Source organism: Sebastes umbrosus, chromosome 22 (genome assembly GCF_015220745.1).
Source record: "Sebastes umbrosus isolate fSebUmb1 chromosome 22, fSebUmb1.pri, whole genome shotgun sequence".
NCBI classification, from domain to species: Eukaryota; Metazoa; Chordata; class Actinopteri; order Perciformes; family Sebastidae; genus Sebastes; species Sebastes umbrosus.
Window position 1 is genome coordinate 9,879,991 of NC_051290.1, and position 16,087 is coordinate 9,896,077.

At 41.0% G+C, this 16,087-nt stretch overlaps 1 protein-coding gene across 4 annotated transcripts in view; it reads left to right on the top strand.

The window, feature by feature from the left end:
• The window catches only part of sorcs2 (sortilin-related VPS10 domain containing receptor 2), a 236,230-nt gene that overhangs the window by 126,897 nt on the left and 93,246 nt on the right, over positions 1-16,087 (top strand). For all 4 annotated transcript variants that reach the window (XM_037758034.1, XM_037758032.1, XM_037758031.1 and 1 more), the window contains exon 3: positions 3,579-3,678. Coding sequence is in view for 3 of the 4 variants with exons in the window: in XM_037758032.1 (XP_037613960.1) it covers positions 3,579-3,678 (100 nt within the window). In the remaining variant the exon portion in view is untranslated. The remainder of the gene's footprint in view (positions 1-3,578; positions 3,679-16,087) is intronic.

The window sequence follows — 16,087 nt, forward strand, 5'->3', positions numbered from 1 at the left end:
CCAGCTGAATAATAACAAGCAATTTCGGGTGGAAGAAAATCTGTTTCCATCGCATTATTAGTGCTTTCCCAAATAACGTATTCAGATTCGGGTACATCTCTATATGCAGTACTTTTTGTCACTGCTGAGCAAAAAGCAGAAGTTTTCTGAGTAATTTGCTACCTTATAGGCAGTCACTGGTTTCACTTGGGAAATGGGAAAGACCTCAGGTCACCACTGCGGTTTTCCATTACATAAATTAAATGACTAAGCTGATGATTAAGCTGTTCCAATATGCTGATGATATGACCCTTGTTGGTCTTCTCCTGAAAGACAATGCCATACATGAGGAGGCTTACTTTAGCCAAAACTAGCAACAAAACCAAGTGAAACCAGTAACATCCTCCCTGTAACCAGCCTGTTGGAAAAGTAGAACATTTTAAGTACTTGGGCACAATTATTGATCAGACCTTAACTTTTAATGAGAACTCCGAGCATTTTTAAAGAGTCAATTAGCGGTTATTTTTAATCAGCAAGCTGAGGAGCTTAGCCATTAACCAACACATAGGCTACATGAAATGCATTTCATTTAACTTAACAACATGGTACAGTAACAGGAGTGCAAAGAGCAAAAACAAGCTCTCCAAGATTATTAGTATTGCAGGGAAGTTGACTGGCAAGTCACAGAAACAACTTTGCAATATATTGACAGTGCTGTACACAGGGAGGCTAAACAGATAGCTCACATCCACCACACTCAGTTGAGCTGCTCCCTTTTGGCCCTCTATGTGGGGTCACAAGAGACAGCTGGAGCATAAACAAGACGCCTCTTCCTCGTGTGCCATAGGCCTACAGGCATTGAATACAGAATGACGGCATCAGGCCACACTTGTTATTTTATAAGATGTGCTTTCTTGAATTATTTATATAACTTATTTTCTGTTACTTGGCCATTCGCACTGTTGTATACTGTGTATTGTGTATGTTTTTAATGGTGTGCTGTGTTATGTGCATTGCAGTGAGGTGGACAATAACGTCAATCTAATGGAATCTAAGGCTATCAACCAGCTGGTGAACATAGTGGAGTATTTAGGAGTTAAAGAGCCAAAAGCACAGCTAAAAGGAGAGTGACTGTCATCAGGTGGCCACAAACACTAATGCTAACGTGTGCCTGATGTGTCATGGGACAAACCAACCAAGTTTGCCATAATAACTTCATACGCTAATGTCAGCTGTTTTGTTGTCAGCTTGTTGTGGAGTTACTCTGCCACCAAGTGGCCAAAGACAAACTATTAATACAGCATTAAGACTAGAGCTATCAAAAAAAGGAGCATTTACATTAATGCCACACACACTTAAACCCAGAGGACAATCAATGGAAAGCAAACATTAAAAGACTAGTTTGAATTAGGTAGTTTGTTGCATAAGACCAACAAAAGTTGGTGTTTCAGATGTTTGCCTTTCCCCACAAGAAGATCCAAGTTCTCTGTAAATTGATTTTCATATATTTACTAGTATGAAACAAAGCCAATCACTGCCTTGACTGTAGGAAATCAATCACAATATGCATGTTATGCTTTGAAAAATGGCAAATGTAAAGTAATGTAAAGCTGAATTATGTTCCCTTACAATGTGTTTGACAAAGACAATTTAATAGATTCCTCACCCAAAAATAAAAAATGTTTATCATCCTCCGAACTCATTAGGACTGAATGATTTTTGCATTTACACCCTGATGAATCCCCCCCGCCCCTCCACTCCATCCACAAGTGGCTTTTTAAGATAAGCACTGAGCTCTGGCTGCTAACGTGGCCATCATCACTAGATCTGTCCATGTCCTCCAAGTAATCCCGGGTTAAACACCGGCACACAGGCCAGCAAAGGAAGATGAAAACACTTGCCAGCTCACCGCAGAGAAATAGCTCACCCCTGCTATGCCACTCCATTTTCTCCAGCTGTATCAGAGCACTCTGGGAGAGCCGATTGCTGAATAGCTTGGCGGGGGCTTCGGTCTGTGTGTATGTGTCTCATTGTGTGTGTGTGTGTATGTCTGTCAGTGGTTTGATGTCCCACAGCGCAAAGGAGTAAATCCTCTCATCCTTAACCAGGCTGACGTGCTAGCTCATCATTCTCTTTCATCAAGACCTCTTCTTCCAGGCTCCCTCCTGTTGAACCCCTCAACCCCTCGGCTAAATGCTGCAGCATCTCCTTTCCCGTGTGCTTTGGATTGCTTTCCAAATGATCCCCGGGAAAGCTGTCAAAAGCTGCACACTACAAAAAAGAAAAATGTAAATACAGTAGATGTTACATTTGCACTCTTTAACCTCTTTTTACTCCTCGGTTAAATTCAGTTTCCTAATCTGTCATAATCAATATTTGCTGCCTTAATCGGCCTTGCTTGCGTTATGTGGTCGAGGGAGAATGTTTCCTGGAGTGGTCCGTCCTCTGTATTGTCAAAAATATCAAGGTATCGATGCATATTTGAAATGATTTCAATGCTCATTCTCCACAGTATCGATTTTACACCCTCAATGTTGTGTCAATTTTCCCTGTGGTGTCATAAATGGTATCGAATATTGATATTTTTGGAGGTATTGTCTCAAAGTTAGAAATACTAGTATTTATTTATTTATTTTATTTAAAAAGGATCCCCATTAGCTGATACCAATGGCACTAGCTAGTCTTCTTGGGGTCCGATATCAAGTACATTAAATTTATCGCATACGTACTTACATACAACATCACATTTGTGTTACACTAATAACATTCAAATTTCCGAACATATATAAATGTCACATTCATACACAATCTTCCACAACCATTTAGCCTCAAGGCCCATCATCAGGGAAAAGGAACCAAAGAAAAACCATATGTATTGTGACAACACTACTTTGTATATTCCTGGCAGGAATTTAAGAAATTAACATCCATAAGTGGTCACCTGTCCTCGGCTTTGCCAAGCTGAAAACCCATTTTTCAAAACCCGTCACTAACAATCACCTTCATTCTGCTTGGTGGGTGGGACTGAGCCGTATATGGGAGAAACAGTCCAGCAGCTAGCTATCAATCTCAAACACACACACAGCAGTCCCTACCTGCTCTTAAAGATGCCAGATTTGGGGATTGGCCAGTACTTCATCGCCAGCCCGAGGCTGTTTTTCCATCGTTGTTGCAATGACAGGTCGTCCAGCCGTTTTTGATTTGTCACCGTGGCTCAGACCTCGGACCGCAAAGTGGCAATATGGTGAACAGAGAGCTGATATAATGCCTTCAGGGCAGTTTGAGAGAATAAGCAGGCTGCCCTCTCCCCGGCATTTTGCAGATTTAATCTCCTTCTGCCAACACAAAGGTTTTTCATGGAGCTGCTGTTGTTTTAATATGCAGGATGAGAAGAGTTTGGTGAAATGGAACCGGGAAAAGTTATAAAATTGAATGAACATCAATATATTGTAGGATATTTAGAGGTCCTTTTCTTTAAATCCTTACCATTCAGCCTTTTGCTATTGATATTGTGTGAAACCATAGCAAAACGAAAATTAAAAGTTAAAAGTTTGCTGACTAACTGCTTCTTGTTCTTGTTTTTGTCTGCCTGCTTTCAGGTCTACTGACTACGGTACAACCTACACCAAACTCAACCTGGTGCCAGGGACAACAATCGTAGTGACCAGCTTCTACATCTGCCCAACCAACAAAAAAAAGGTAGGAGGATGCATAGACGTTTTAAATGATGGCGTTGTGTCCATGAGCTCACTGAAATGTACTGCTGATTTGCTCCTCTTGAACTAACCATTTTAAATGAAAAAGGAAAAGCTTTGCTCGAGTGTTTTGTTGAAACCTGAGCTAAGGTCTCATATGCTTCACACCCATCCACCACCCTGATGTCCACGCACTTTCTTTCTAGCTTTGCTAGAACCATATAGACTGTATATAAGAAGTGGACGTAGTCACCGTGACTCTCAGCCATTGGTTAATGGACTACCATGATGGAATAAAGTACCTGTGACATATGACAAAAAGTAGACCTCTGGGGTCTGTGGGGATGTCAGTTGGTAGGATTAATCATGGTAAATTATATTCATGCAAATGCTTCAAATGTGTCCTGTCTTTGTCTGGGATATATTATGGCTTTTATTTTTGTGACAGACGAAAGATTAGCGCATGTAGTGCCGCTAGATGTCGCTAATCTTGAACTGCATTTTTCCCAATCGTTTGGTGTTTTTGCACTCTTTTTGGTATTACACATTTGCAAACACCCTTTGGCCACCACCTTTGCACCACTCCTACCAGTTATTAAATCCACAGGCAGCTTCTGAAAACCAGTTAATTTGAAAAAAAAAAACAGGCATCAGAACAGCTTAAGCGAGAGCCCAGAGGTACAGTATGGTGACCTTAAACTGAAACGGACTGCCAACTGTGGTGGCCCGTCTAATTGGCAGGCGTTATCGCCGGGGACCAGAGGTTTCTTTCAATCGATGAAGAGATAGAGGGAGATTTGATGGAGTCACTTTTCTCTCACTCCAGTCACAACTCCAAATGTCTGTGCTGGATCTGCCATCTCATCTTCTTCACACACACACATGCTCACACACATACAGGATAGTAGAGGGGCCAGACAGCATCAGAGCATTTAATTGCATGGAAATGGTGTCATCTTAATTTTCCTTAGGGACAGAAAAGAGAGACTGGCTGTGTGTGTGTGTGTGTGTGTGTTGTGACGGCAGGATGTCTGGTAATATGAGCTGGGGATCAAGCTGCTGCTTAAACACACCTCCAGGCCTGGCAGGAGAGTTCTGATGGTAAGCTCAGGTTTGGTGCTTCTTGCTGGAATCGGTGTGTGTTGTTGTGAGAGTAGTAGATCATCAACACTTTGATTGCTCTAAACTAAATATCAGTGTGCCGCCATGTGTTTACTTCCTTCTTTTCAGCATCCAAATTATGAGCGATTACGTTCATTAGTTGCCCTTACGCACGTACAAACACACACACACACACGTTTTGATCAATACTGCTAATCACATCAGAAAACAGCAAACAGGAAGGTCTTTAAACTCTGTGAGGGGATTACACACACAGTGAAGGGATCACACAGGAAAGGTGTGAGGGGCCTCGGGTAATCAATAGGACTTGAGGCAATTAGAGAGAGAGGTGAGTCTTCAGACGGTAGACAATGTCACCGTCTCTTTCTCTCACTTCATTGAGAGCTTTGCAGCAGAGGGCTCCCGAGGACCCTTGACACATTTCAACGCCAGTGGGAGTCGTTAATAAACTTTGAGACTGGAAGCTCGGTGCACTCTCCCTCAGCAATTTTCTTTAACGCTTGTGTATAGAGAGGGCTGTCAGCTGCATGGGCAAGTGTTTGCACAAGTCTTGTTTCCTTGTTGTGGAGTGCTCGGCGTGTTGGCTAAATGAAGATTCAAGTGTATGCTGAAAGGGATTTTAGAATCAAAAGCTTCCTTTCTAGTGGTACTTATCTATCAGATCTTTACTAGCCATCATAGAATAGAGGCAGAGATCTAATCCTATAACACATCTTACACAAATCTGTACTGAATCATCGATGACACTAACCAAATCAGTAGCTTTTAACATAGAAGCTCCTCTCAATGGTGACTGAAAGAGACTGCCCTCTCTCTGTCTAGATGGGTGGATGGATGGATGGATGGATGGATGGATGGATGGATGGATCAACAAAACATAGTGACTATAACACAGGAGACAGCCATTTGCATCCAAATGGTGTTCATTTTAAGGCGTGACCACGACGTTCACTAAACCTAAACCATAACCGTATAGCATTATCATATCCTAAATCTCATTTATTTTTCAACAGGGATTTGGAAGGCACAGACAAACAATGTGGTCCTGTTGATAGGGGTGTCAGATCAGATTATATGTGTTCTAGAGTGCATGGACTAACCACACATTTTGTCATTTGATTCAAAGGATTTGTTGGACTGAAAAATGCCATCGTCAGCATATAGGTGCAGTTTGAACTTAAATGTTGGGAGTTCACAAAAATAATCTAGAGGGAATGTAATGTGTACAACGCTGAGAGGTCTGATTTATTGGGGTGTGTGTGTTGCCTACATATTACACCCTCCAAACAGAATGCGACGCCAGCGAGCGTCGGTGACAAAATCAGTTTGATTGAATTGTATTCTATCGGAATGAACTAACTGTCGAAGCGCGCAGGGCGCCGTTTTGAGCTGAACTTTTGTCAGATGCCGTGTTTCTATTTATTCCTTATTCCAACGGATGAGGAGCGGCTGATTGGTTAAGTTGAAATAAGGAGTTATCTATACAATAGCTCCTCATTGTATGTCGTCACTCTACTTGCTATTAAAAATGAAAGTTTAACTTTGAATAACAGACTTTAATATAACATTAAGTTATTTACGGGGCACCACCGTCCTAGAGGGAAATTTGATCACAAGATGAATAAATAAGTCTCGTAATCTGAAGGTCGCTACCGAGTTCTTTTAACTCGGTGTACTGTCGCGTAATACTTCAAACACACAAAAGCACGTAACCAGGTTCTTTATAAATGATTGACTACTAAGGGTATACACACTGCAAGACTCAATATGCATAACTGAATGGAGGTAATGAAGGGTGGACAGATGATTTTCAGCTTACACAATTAATAATGAACGGTAAATGAGGTAGTTGGCAAGATGGATGATGCAGCAGGGCGACTTTTTTTTTGTTTCCTTCTTCTTCCTACTCTCTCCCTCTTCTCTCTCCCTGATGTTTCGACGTCCTCTAGATGTCCGGCTACCAATCGATAGTTCAAATAACAACCTGTGATCGTGACTTTTAGCTTAGAAGAAATTAATGAGGTATCAGCGATTACAAATCAACCACTTTGTGTTGTGCCTACTGAAAAAGACTAACATTCTTGACTTTTGCCTCAGTGTTGGCAATGCGGCTGGACGCATCTAGCAACAATGAGTGGAAAACAAGTAGAGGAATGTGTTTGTGTGGAATCATCTCAGTGTCCAGTGTATTTTGAGGATTAAGACAATTCTTGGTCCATTAACGGCTTATCCAAATCTGATCCCCTTCGAGATGTAATTTTTTAAAGACATGCACTCCTTTTATGCACCTACCCGTAAAAATTTCTACCTCAGCAATTCTCTAAGCAGCAAGACATCACCTGGAGAAGTGCCGTCAAGCTCAGAGGGCCTCAAAGGCAAACCACCTTCAGGTCATTCCTATTCAACTCTTTCAGCTCTACATAATGAGTTACACTCAGATCAAATATGTTTATGATGTATTTGAGTATATAATTAAGTGTGAGTCACCACAGTCCAATAATCCAGGATGATTCTGAACACATTAATGATATACATATATGATGCTGACGCAATACAATCAGCTGCAGAAAAACATAAGATTGTTTATTCTAGCACATCACTCACACATAGGCACTTATTTCCTTTAATGAGACATTAAGACAAAAAAAATACATTTCCACAGCAATAACTATTCCAATACAGCCTTAAAGTAAACTACAATTTCTGGGTGAAATCTAACCAAATCAGTGCATAAATGCCACAACTCTTCGGACTGTCGCAAAAACAAATTCACAGTCATTTTAAAAATGCCTTCAGTCACCTATCGAAAAGAAGAAAGGCAGAAAACAACAAAGCCTGAAAGAACAAAGTGAGAGGAAAGTGATTAGTAAACACAGACATGACTAAAAAGGTTTCAAAAAGGAAAGAACAAGGGGGGAAAAAAGAGTAATAGACCGAATGATGCTGCAGATTTACCGTCAGCACTTCAGTGATTGGCAGTTCAAAGAGCTTCAAAGAGAAAGGCAAGATATTCAGATGTGGTCACATTATACTCAGATGATATAACCCTATGATGAACAATTTTCGTAATTCCAGATAGACTATCCTATTCTTTTGTGTGATTGACGGTGAAATAGCTGTCTGCTCTATGATCTCTTTCTCGCTGTCATTTGTGTCCCATGCTAAAATATATATTGGTAACTGGATCATTTTCTCTGAAGCAAATTTGAGTTTCTTGTCCAGTGTTATCATAGAAAACAGGACAATGAAAGTAATTATGTAAAAAAATGATGCAGTTCAACAGTAATAGACACTCTGCTAATAGAAAATGACCTTAAAGGAGCAGAATGTGGCGGTATTTAGCGGTGAGGTTGCAGATTGCAACCAACTGAAGCCTCTCCCTTGTGCTAATGCCAATGAACCACTGTTGAATGTTTGCATTTTTAAATTAACTGGGAAAAAATATAAAGCCTATTCAGTAATATTATTTTTTTTTTTTTTCCTGCTGTACCGAAAACATACTGAACTGTGACCCCAAAACCAAGATAGTCTACATAGCCGAATTGTACATTTTGTGTACCGTTCCACTAATGTCAATGTCCTTGTTGGACAATTAATTTACCATTTCTTTCAGAAAGTTCTCTTACATTTTGGAGTATTTTTTCATTCACGATACTCTCCCCATTTAAGTGCCATTTCAGAGTTGCTGACACTTAAGATGTGATAGCCACGATGTGTCCACCCCAGCTCCTTCCTGTGTGATTAATCGTCAATAATTCAGTAGGTTTACAGACATACTTTGGGGGAGCACTTTGCTCTCAGCCTTTGGGGGGTTTTTACCAAGTGTTTGTCCATTCACGTTTTGAGAAATTGGCTGTGTGGAAACACTTGGAAATAGAAAGGTAGTCTCCAGTGTATATGGCTCCCATACTGATGACGAGCAGAGTTGAGCTGTGGGGCATCAGGAAAAAAAAATGTAGGTTTTCCTTCCTCTTGAAACAAAAATAAAAAACATGCAAAATTGCCTTTCAATACAGTTTGACATGCAAAAGCATGTTTTCCAGTGCTGAAAGCTACGAGGGGTAAACCATAGCATCGCCACATGAGAACCATTTCCCTGTTGTTTCCTCTTCCTCCCTCTATCCCTGCACCCATGTCATCTGAGAAAGTAGTCTTTCCTTTATCCTCTGCCCAGACTCTGATTTGGGAACTGTGCATGGGCTGATAAGGAGACTGGAGCGTATGGTGCATCTGTGAAAACGAGGACAGTTGGAGGCGAGGTTAGACCACAGAAGCTAGCACTAATACTTGCTGGAGGGATATCGACTTTTGGTTCCACTACAGAGGTTCGGTCCACCCACTCGGTGATATGGAAACAGTGTTCTACTTCGGAGTATACATAGTTTATTTGAAGCGTCGGGGAGACAGGTGGCATGGCATGCTGCTCACTCAGAGAGTCAGGAAGCAACGGATTTTTAATAAGAAAGAATCATTTATATCATCACGAGTCTTAGAGAAAGGTTTAGTATTTTACTCAAAAGTATACAGATGTAAGAACGCACAACTGCAGTTTATGCAGTTTCTCTGGGAGTCTTTTTTTCCCCAATATGAGACAGACATAATGTATGTGAGGCAGCAGGCACCAGGTCATAGAGCGAGATTTTCTTTGTTGTGACACATCAGATGCTGTTCTCTCTCCGTCTCTCTTACATCTTATCAGCACTCCCTGTATCAGCGGTATCAGTGTGTTTGTCTCAGAGTACAAAAGAACACACAAAGAAGACAATAGTTCAGTCTTACTCACTGACTAAGAGTTAAAAGAAAACCCATGATAACAGACCTCAAAGTCTTTTAGCTCTGTTTTGGTCTCCACCAACTCTGGAGAGAAATGGCTTGCTCTTTAGCTGCTAAGTGCTTCATTAAGTTTTCCTTAAAGCTTCAGTAAGCAACCGTGTTTGGCATCATTGGGTGCGACAGCCCACTGCATACTTTTTTTCACATAACTGATCTCATGGCGTCCTTTCGTATGCTTCAGTCTCTCCAGAGCCTTGTTGAGTTTGAGAGGTTGTAACATTTTTGGGGGCTCGTCCACGCGTTTTTCCAGAGTGCGGGTGCGCGCTGATGGCTGCTTGATTTTTTTTTCTCAGTGTTGTAGCTGTGCGTTTTGATGGATAAATTGATTTAGACAAACTTAGTCACAAATGTGGATTTGAAAAGAATGCTAGTAGAGAGGAGAGGGCTTGAGACAGGGTTGCCATCATGGGGGCCGGGAAGGGCAATCTAATAATTTGAATTTGCCTCCTGTCACAAGCATGTTCCTATCAACAAACTTCCTGTTTTTAGAACATGCTTTAGTTTAGCATCACATATCAATAAAAATACATGTTAATTTGCATTAAATGTCAGTTTCATTTAGTCTTTATTCACAATTTGGACACGTCTCTGTTTATGTGATTGTGAGAGCAACACAAAGGAATGCCGTGTAGGTCATAATTAAGGTAAATGGGGTCATAAAACCTAGTCTGTGTCTTAATTTTCTTTCTCCAGTTCTGCTAGCAAGGTTCAACAAAACTTCAGTTCCTCTCAGATGGGTAGGTAGACATACAGTAGCATGTATTAATGTACATTTTAATGGCAGAATTAGTTGTCTGATTCTCATCAGTTCCTGATGTCTTACTGGTTGGACTGGTTGTCTTCTCTGAGTCTTTGGGAAGAAACCAGATGTCAGGACTTTGGTCCTGGACTTGTCTGCAACAGCTCATTTTTGCCCCAGAGCCCCCTAGCAGGTTTATCTGGTATTGCTGCTGTCTTTTACATTGACAAGACATGAATGCTGATGATGTCCTCCAAGTTCTACTTTTGCAATGTTACTCCATCCACTCTATCTCTGACAAAGCATATTCCATCCAGAGTGCTACTGCTACAAGTCCCTGCAGAGCACGGTCAATCGCATTGCCACAGTCCGATTACAGCATAAAACTAGCTGTGATCATCTTTGACCTAGCATTGATTGAAACTATTGGTCCATATGCTCTGTCCAGCTGGGTTCTTGTGTCCTCTTGTGCCACAACAAAAGGCCCAACAGCCATCAGCACTTCTGCTCTCAATCCTTTACATGCCGGGTCTAAATGGATTGACCTGACCAGGGTTCACCAATTCGGATCGATTATGCAGCGAAGCCGGAGCCATAGACTCACAGTACTCATATCTGCTGGCTCAACCTATAGGGAGACCAGGCTCTGCACTATACGTCATGCAGCTTCTGCAGGGATGTAAATGCTGCTCTATATGCTTGTCTCTGAATTTTAAACTTGGATATGTTTGCTGCAGTGTAGAGTTTAATAGGGCTTGGTTAATATTTCAATACAGCTGAAGTAGACCGAAGAATATTAAAGCGGAGAAGACATCAGAAAGGAAGCCAAAACAGGAGGAGACTATGAAATCAATGTGTTTTTGAGCTTTTTTTATGTGTCACACCAGGCATCGGGAAATTTATGAATTAATTTGTCATTAAGGTTAATTTGAATCAGCATTTGTATGACGTGCAGAGGCAGCCACTGCCATAGAAAAGACATATCTGTTTTGGCGTAGTGCTTTAATTGGCCTAGTTTTTTTTTTTAAATGTGGGGTGTCTAAAGATGAATAATTGTCGCTAATCTCCTTATAATGTCCCTTAATGATTAAAGTGAGCCGAGTTTAGCTCCACGAGATTCAATTTTTTGACGTCTCACATTACATTTACAGATCTACCAACAGCACTAGCTTGGTGAAATGTAAAGGATGTACGCAAAACCAGCATAGCAGGCATCACACATACAACAAATGGCAGCACTTTCTAGTTTTTCCTCATCCCTTCCATCATTCATCCATCATCACAGGGTAGATCCTTTCTTTTCCGCTACTCTCTTCTACTCATCATTCCACCTCCATCCATCAAATTCTCTTCCCATGTCTCATTCTTTGTTAAGCTCATGTGTTCATCCTAACATTTTACCTCCTCCATATCTCCCTTTGCCATCTCCTTGTCATCTTTTAGTGAGTTTCCACTGCAGGTGTACGTTTCCACCGACCCATGAATCTTTTCAGGGAGTCGGAGCTGAATATTGCTCACTTGTGAAACACAATCCGAAGGGTTGCAAATTGACAATTTGTTTCAATGGGGTTGAGTTCGACGGCGGAAATAAAGAACCTTAAAACACTTTGCAGATAGTTGCTACTTCACAGCGTTCTGTGGCACCGGTGTGTGAAAAATTTAGATTAGATCCTGATGGGCAGGTTGGCACTTTGCACGGCAGCCTCTGCCATCAGCGTATGAATGTGTGTGTGAATGGGTGATTGTTGACATGTAGTGTAAAGACTATTTACCGTCTCTTTCTTTTCCTACTTCTGCATTCTTATTATAATCTCTTTTTTATATTTCTTCCTTCTCCCCCTTTCTCTATTTCTTTACTCTCCAGCTATTTAATCTTTTCTCATATACTGTATAGTGACTTCCATTCTGCACTAACGCCATCATAAATATTAACACCGCAGTAGGTGCTATTTATATGCAATTGCCCTCCTTTCTTCCCATTCTCTCTTTTCTTTCTCATCCTTTTCTTCCTGTTCATCCTCCTCACCCTCCCTTCTTTTCTATCCCTTCCTCGCTAACTGCGGGGTGAGAGACCATGAGCCAGACGCTGGAGATTGATCGACCACGAGCGATGAGCATGTTCGTTTGTGAAGAACGAGAGAGTTTATAGATAAATGACGTGAAAGAGGAGGTAGAGATGGATGAAGTGTGCTGGAGGGGCGAGTGTTATAACCCTGTGGTCTGCTGTGTGTATGTTGCTGAAGTAGGAGTTTTACTGTGGAAGAAGGGTGGAGTGATAAATGACTAAACAATAAAAAGAGTAGCACAAAAATTGACTTGCATCGTCAACAAATGATATATGGTGCTGCTGTAAAACTGCGTTTATGCGTCTTCATACAGATCTCACTGTCACAATGCTGTGTAGAATGCGTGTTGTCATGCTATAGTGCATGTGTATTTAATACTCATTTTATTTGTATAGCACTTTTCAAGCTGGGATAGATAGATCTGCACAGTCTGAAGTTTATAGCTACATCTCAGGCACTGAGGTAGGTAAACAAGGTTTTACAATAGTCCAGGCATGAGGAAATAAAAGCATGAATATTTTTCTCTGTGTTGCTAAAAGATAACATTGCTCTGATTGTGAAAATATTCCTGAGTTGATAGAAACATGATTGTACAATTTTTCTTTGTAGGTTTTGTCAAAAGCTTAGCGACGATAACACCCAGGTTCTTAGCAGTGCCTTTAATATTTGGGATAAGTAGTCGTAGCAGTAGCTGGACTTGATTACGGAGGTGATCGGGGTCGACGATAAGCACCTCTGTTCTGTCAGACTTCAACTACAAAAAGTTTTGTGACATCCAGTCTCTCACATTAGCTGCAGCTCTGTAGTGTGGCCAGCTTGTTATATTCAGAGAGTTTAATGGAGGGATATAACTGTATCGTTCACATAACAGTGAAATGAGATGTTAGGTTGCATTCCCCCAAATCAGATGTTGCGGCCAAAACGCCAGTCATCGCATTCATGATGTTGGTAAAGTTTTATTGGCTGCAGGGTGGTGGGGACCACAGGGGATGCAAATAAAAAATGCGCACTGGACTGGCGCCCTTCCAGTGCCCCCATGAATGTCTAACGTTCTGGGCATTTTACTGCCTTGCCTTAGCTGTGTATTCCCTGATCTGTATAATATATACAAGCCCTGAAGCCAACTTCTGCATAATGTCTTTTCATGTAATGTATAGATCTATATACCATGCTGTTTTTTTTTTTTATTTGTCCAACCCTTAGGGTCTGCAACCGATCTATCCTTGCTATTATGTGATTTCTGTTTCTTTATTATATTTTGATCTTGAAAATTCAATAAAATATTAAGGTGAAAAAAAATAAAATGTGCTCAAGCGCCGATTTGCGAGAGGTGAGCCAACGCCGATTTGCCTCTGGTTTGGGGCTTTTGTCGGGAAGCGGAAAATCAGGGCTAAAGTCATGCAGTGTGAACATTAATGGGACGTGAATGCATACAGGTGGAGAGGGTGAGGAGGAGAGTGGAGCTCAGTGTATCAGAGGAAAACCCCCCGGCAATCTAGTATAAGGTAACATATATTATCTTATATATATTATATATTTTATCTGTCCAGGCCGTTTGGGTGAAGACTATCCTGCCTAAAGAATGATCGGCGGTTCCAAAAGAGATAAAAAATGTTCAATAAAATGTACGTCATATAACGTATGACACCTCTTCTAAGGAGAGGAGTTGGGCCAGAGATGAAGACGTGTTTGCCGGTGGCTTTTAAGTGTAGCAGAAAGATGGATGAAGTCATCTCTTAGCATTTCAGACATCTTCTTTGGGACATCATTGCAACCGACATGGATGATTACATTTGGAGTAAGAGGGTGCTTATCAAAGAACACTTGGCATCTGCTCTACAATATCCTCAAATTTTTGCACAGGTTTTCATATTTCCGTTGTCACATTTCGAGTCCCAATAACCAATGATGGGACAAGGAGGAGAAGCGGGTTGACTCCGGGTAGAAGTAGCAGACTGAGGGAGGCCTGCGTGACTCGGTCGTACTTCAGCGGTACTTTGCTCGGTACCATTAAACACACCGGGACGAGCAAAGTGTCCAGGCAGAGTTTGTTACGATTAGTAAATTGTGTGTGTGTGTGTGTGTGTGTTGATAACTACTACAGCCAGACATGCAGCCCTCTCTGAGGATTATTCTCTGCACTTCAGTTCCAACTAAACTTCATAGGGAACATGTAGAATAAATCCATGAACTTCAAAGGGAAGTAGAAGTGTTGGGCGACGTGCAGACGTACAGCTGAAGCTAATTTTAATCCCTCATCCCCAGGCAGGTACATTATTCCTTATCTACATTAGTTACGTTTTTGATGGGATTTATATGTTTCAGAGCGAGACTGACATGTGTTACATGTATTTTTTGAGTCAAGCAGTAGAACTTTATTTTAACTTTGTATCTTTTTGTATCAGTTTTATACATCTACGTGCTAAAAATTACATGAAACAGTTTTTTTTCAGTTAAATTTTTTCACCCAAATGTAATACTTGTCACTTTAAGATAGGCTTGCATTTTTGCCAAGGCTTCAGCAAGACTTTTTTATGTCCTGTTAGTGAAAGAAATAGTGAAAAAAAAGTGTTTAATGACAACTATAACACTTTATGCATATACCAACAAGATTAGAAACCAACACAGTTATGGTTAAGGTTAAGAAGTGAACTCGGGCCTCTTAAAGTTGGATGCACAACAAGCACATCCACCACTTAAACCTCCAAATCCTGATTGTCTGCCGTAGGACATTTTTCATATTTAACACCTCCAGTGAACATAAGTCTCCAAACAAATGCTGATATAACCCTAATGACATCATTGTGACATCATCAGGGCTATTTTCTCCACAGAGCCACAGAATACATTACACATCTGTTTTCACAGGCAGTTACTACTCAGGCGTTGTTACCCTTTAAAGGAATATTTCACACCCATTCACTAATTGTATCAGGGAAGAATTAATACGATAAATAATTCATGAGATGTTTGTTTGTGCTGTAAGCATAAAAACACCCTTCTTCTAGCTAATCCTCAGACAAACTGCTGCTTCGCTGCTTATAAAACTCTGTATTTTTCCTCATATAGTACTCTATGTGTTTACACCAACTTGTGTTTTCATGAGCTTGCTGCAGGTTCAAGTCTTTCATATTATATCAGTGATAGAGAGCAGCAAAGGGGACATACACTCATATGAAAGAGTTGAGACAGTATATGCCGAACAACACTGGTGTATTGTTATTTTCTCAAACACATTTCACAACTGTTTTCTTCTGGTTCTACCTCACTCTCGTCCACAAACACACACATGTGCACACACACAGCATGACATCCACACTCAAGCCAATTCCCCCCATTCAGAGTCGTCTCTGTACCCTTTTGCCATCATCCAGCTTCTCTTTCTCAATTTTTCACTTATCTTTCCCCAATTCCACGGCAAGAGAGGGGGAACACAGAAACCCAGGGTGAAAGAGAAAGAGAGGGAGACAAAGAGGGAGAGAGAGAGAGAGAAGTGATGAAAGCCAAGATCTAAAGCTGGAAAATTGATCTTTTTTTCTTTGGGACTCTTCTTTTGACTGCAAGCGGCACTGAATATAAATTGATAAATTTGCCAGGCTGTACTTGCTATGACACCTAAGGCATGCTAGGGATAAGACACGGCTCCCCAGCAT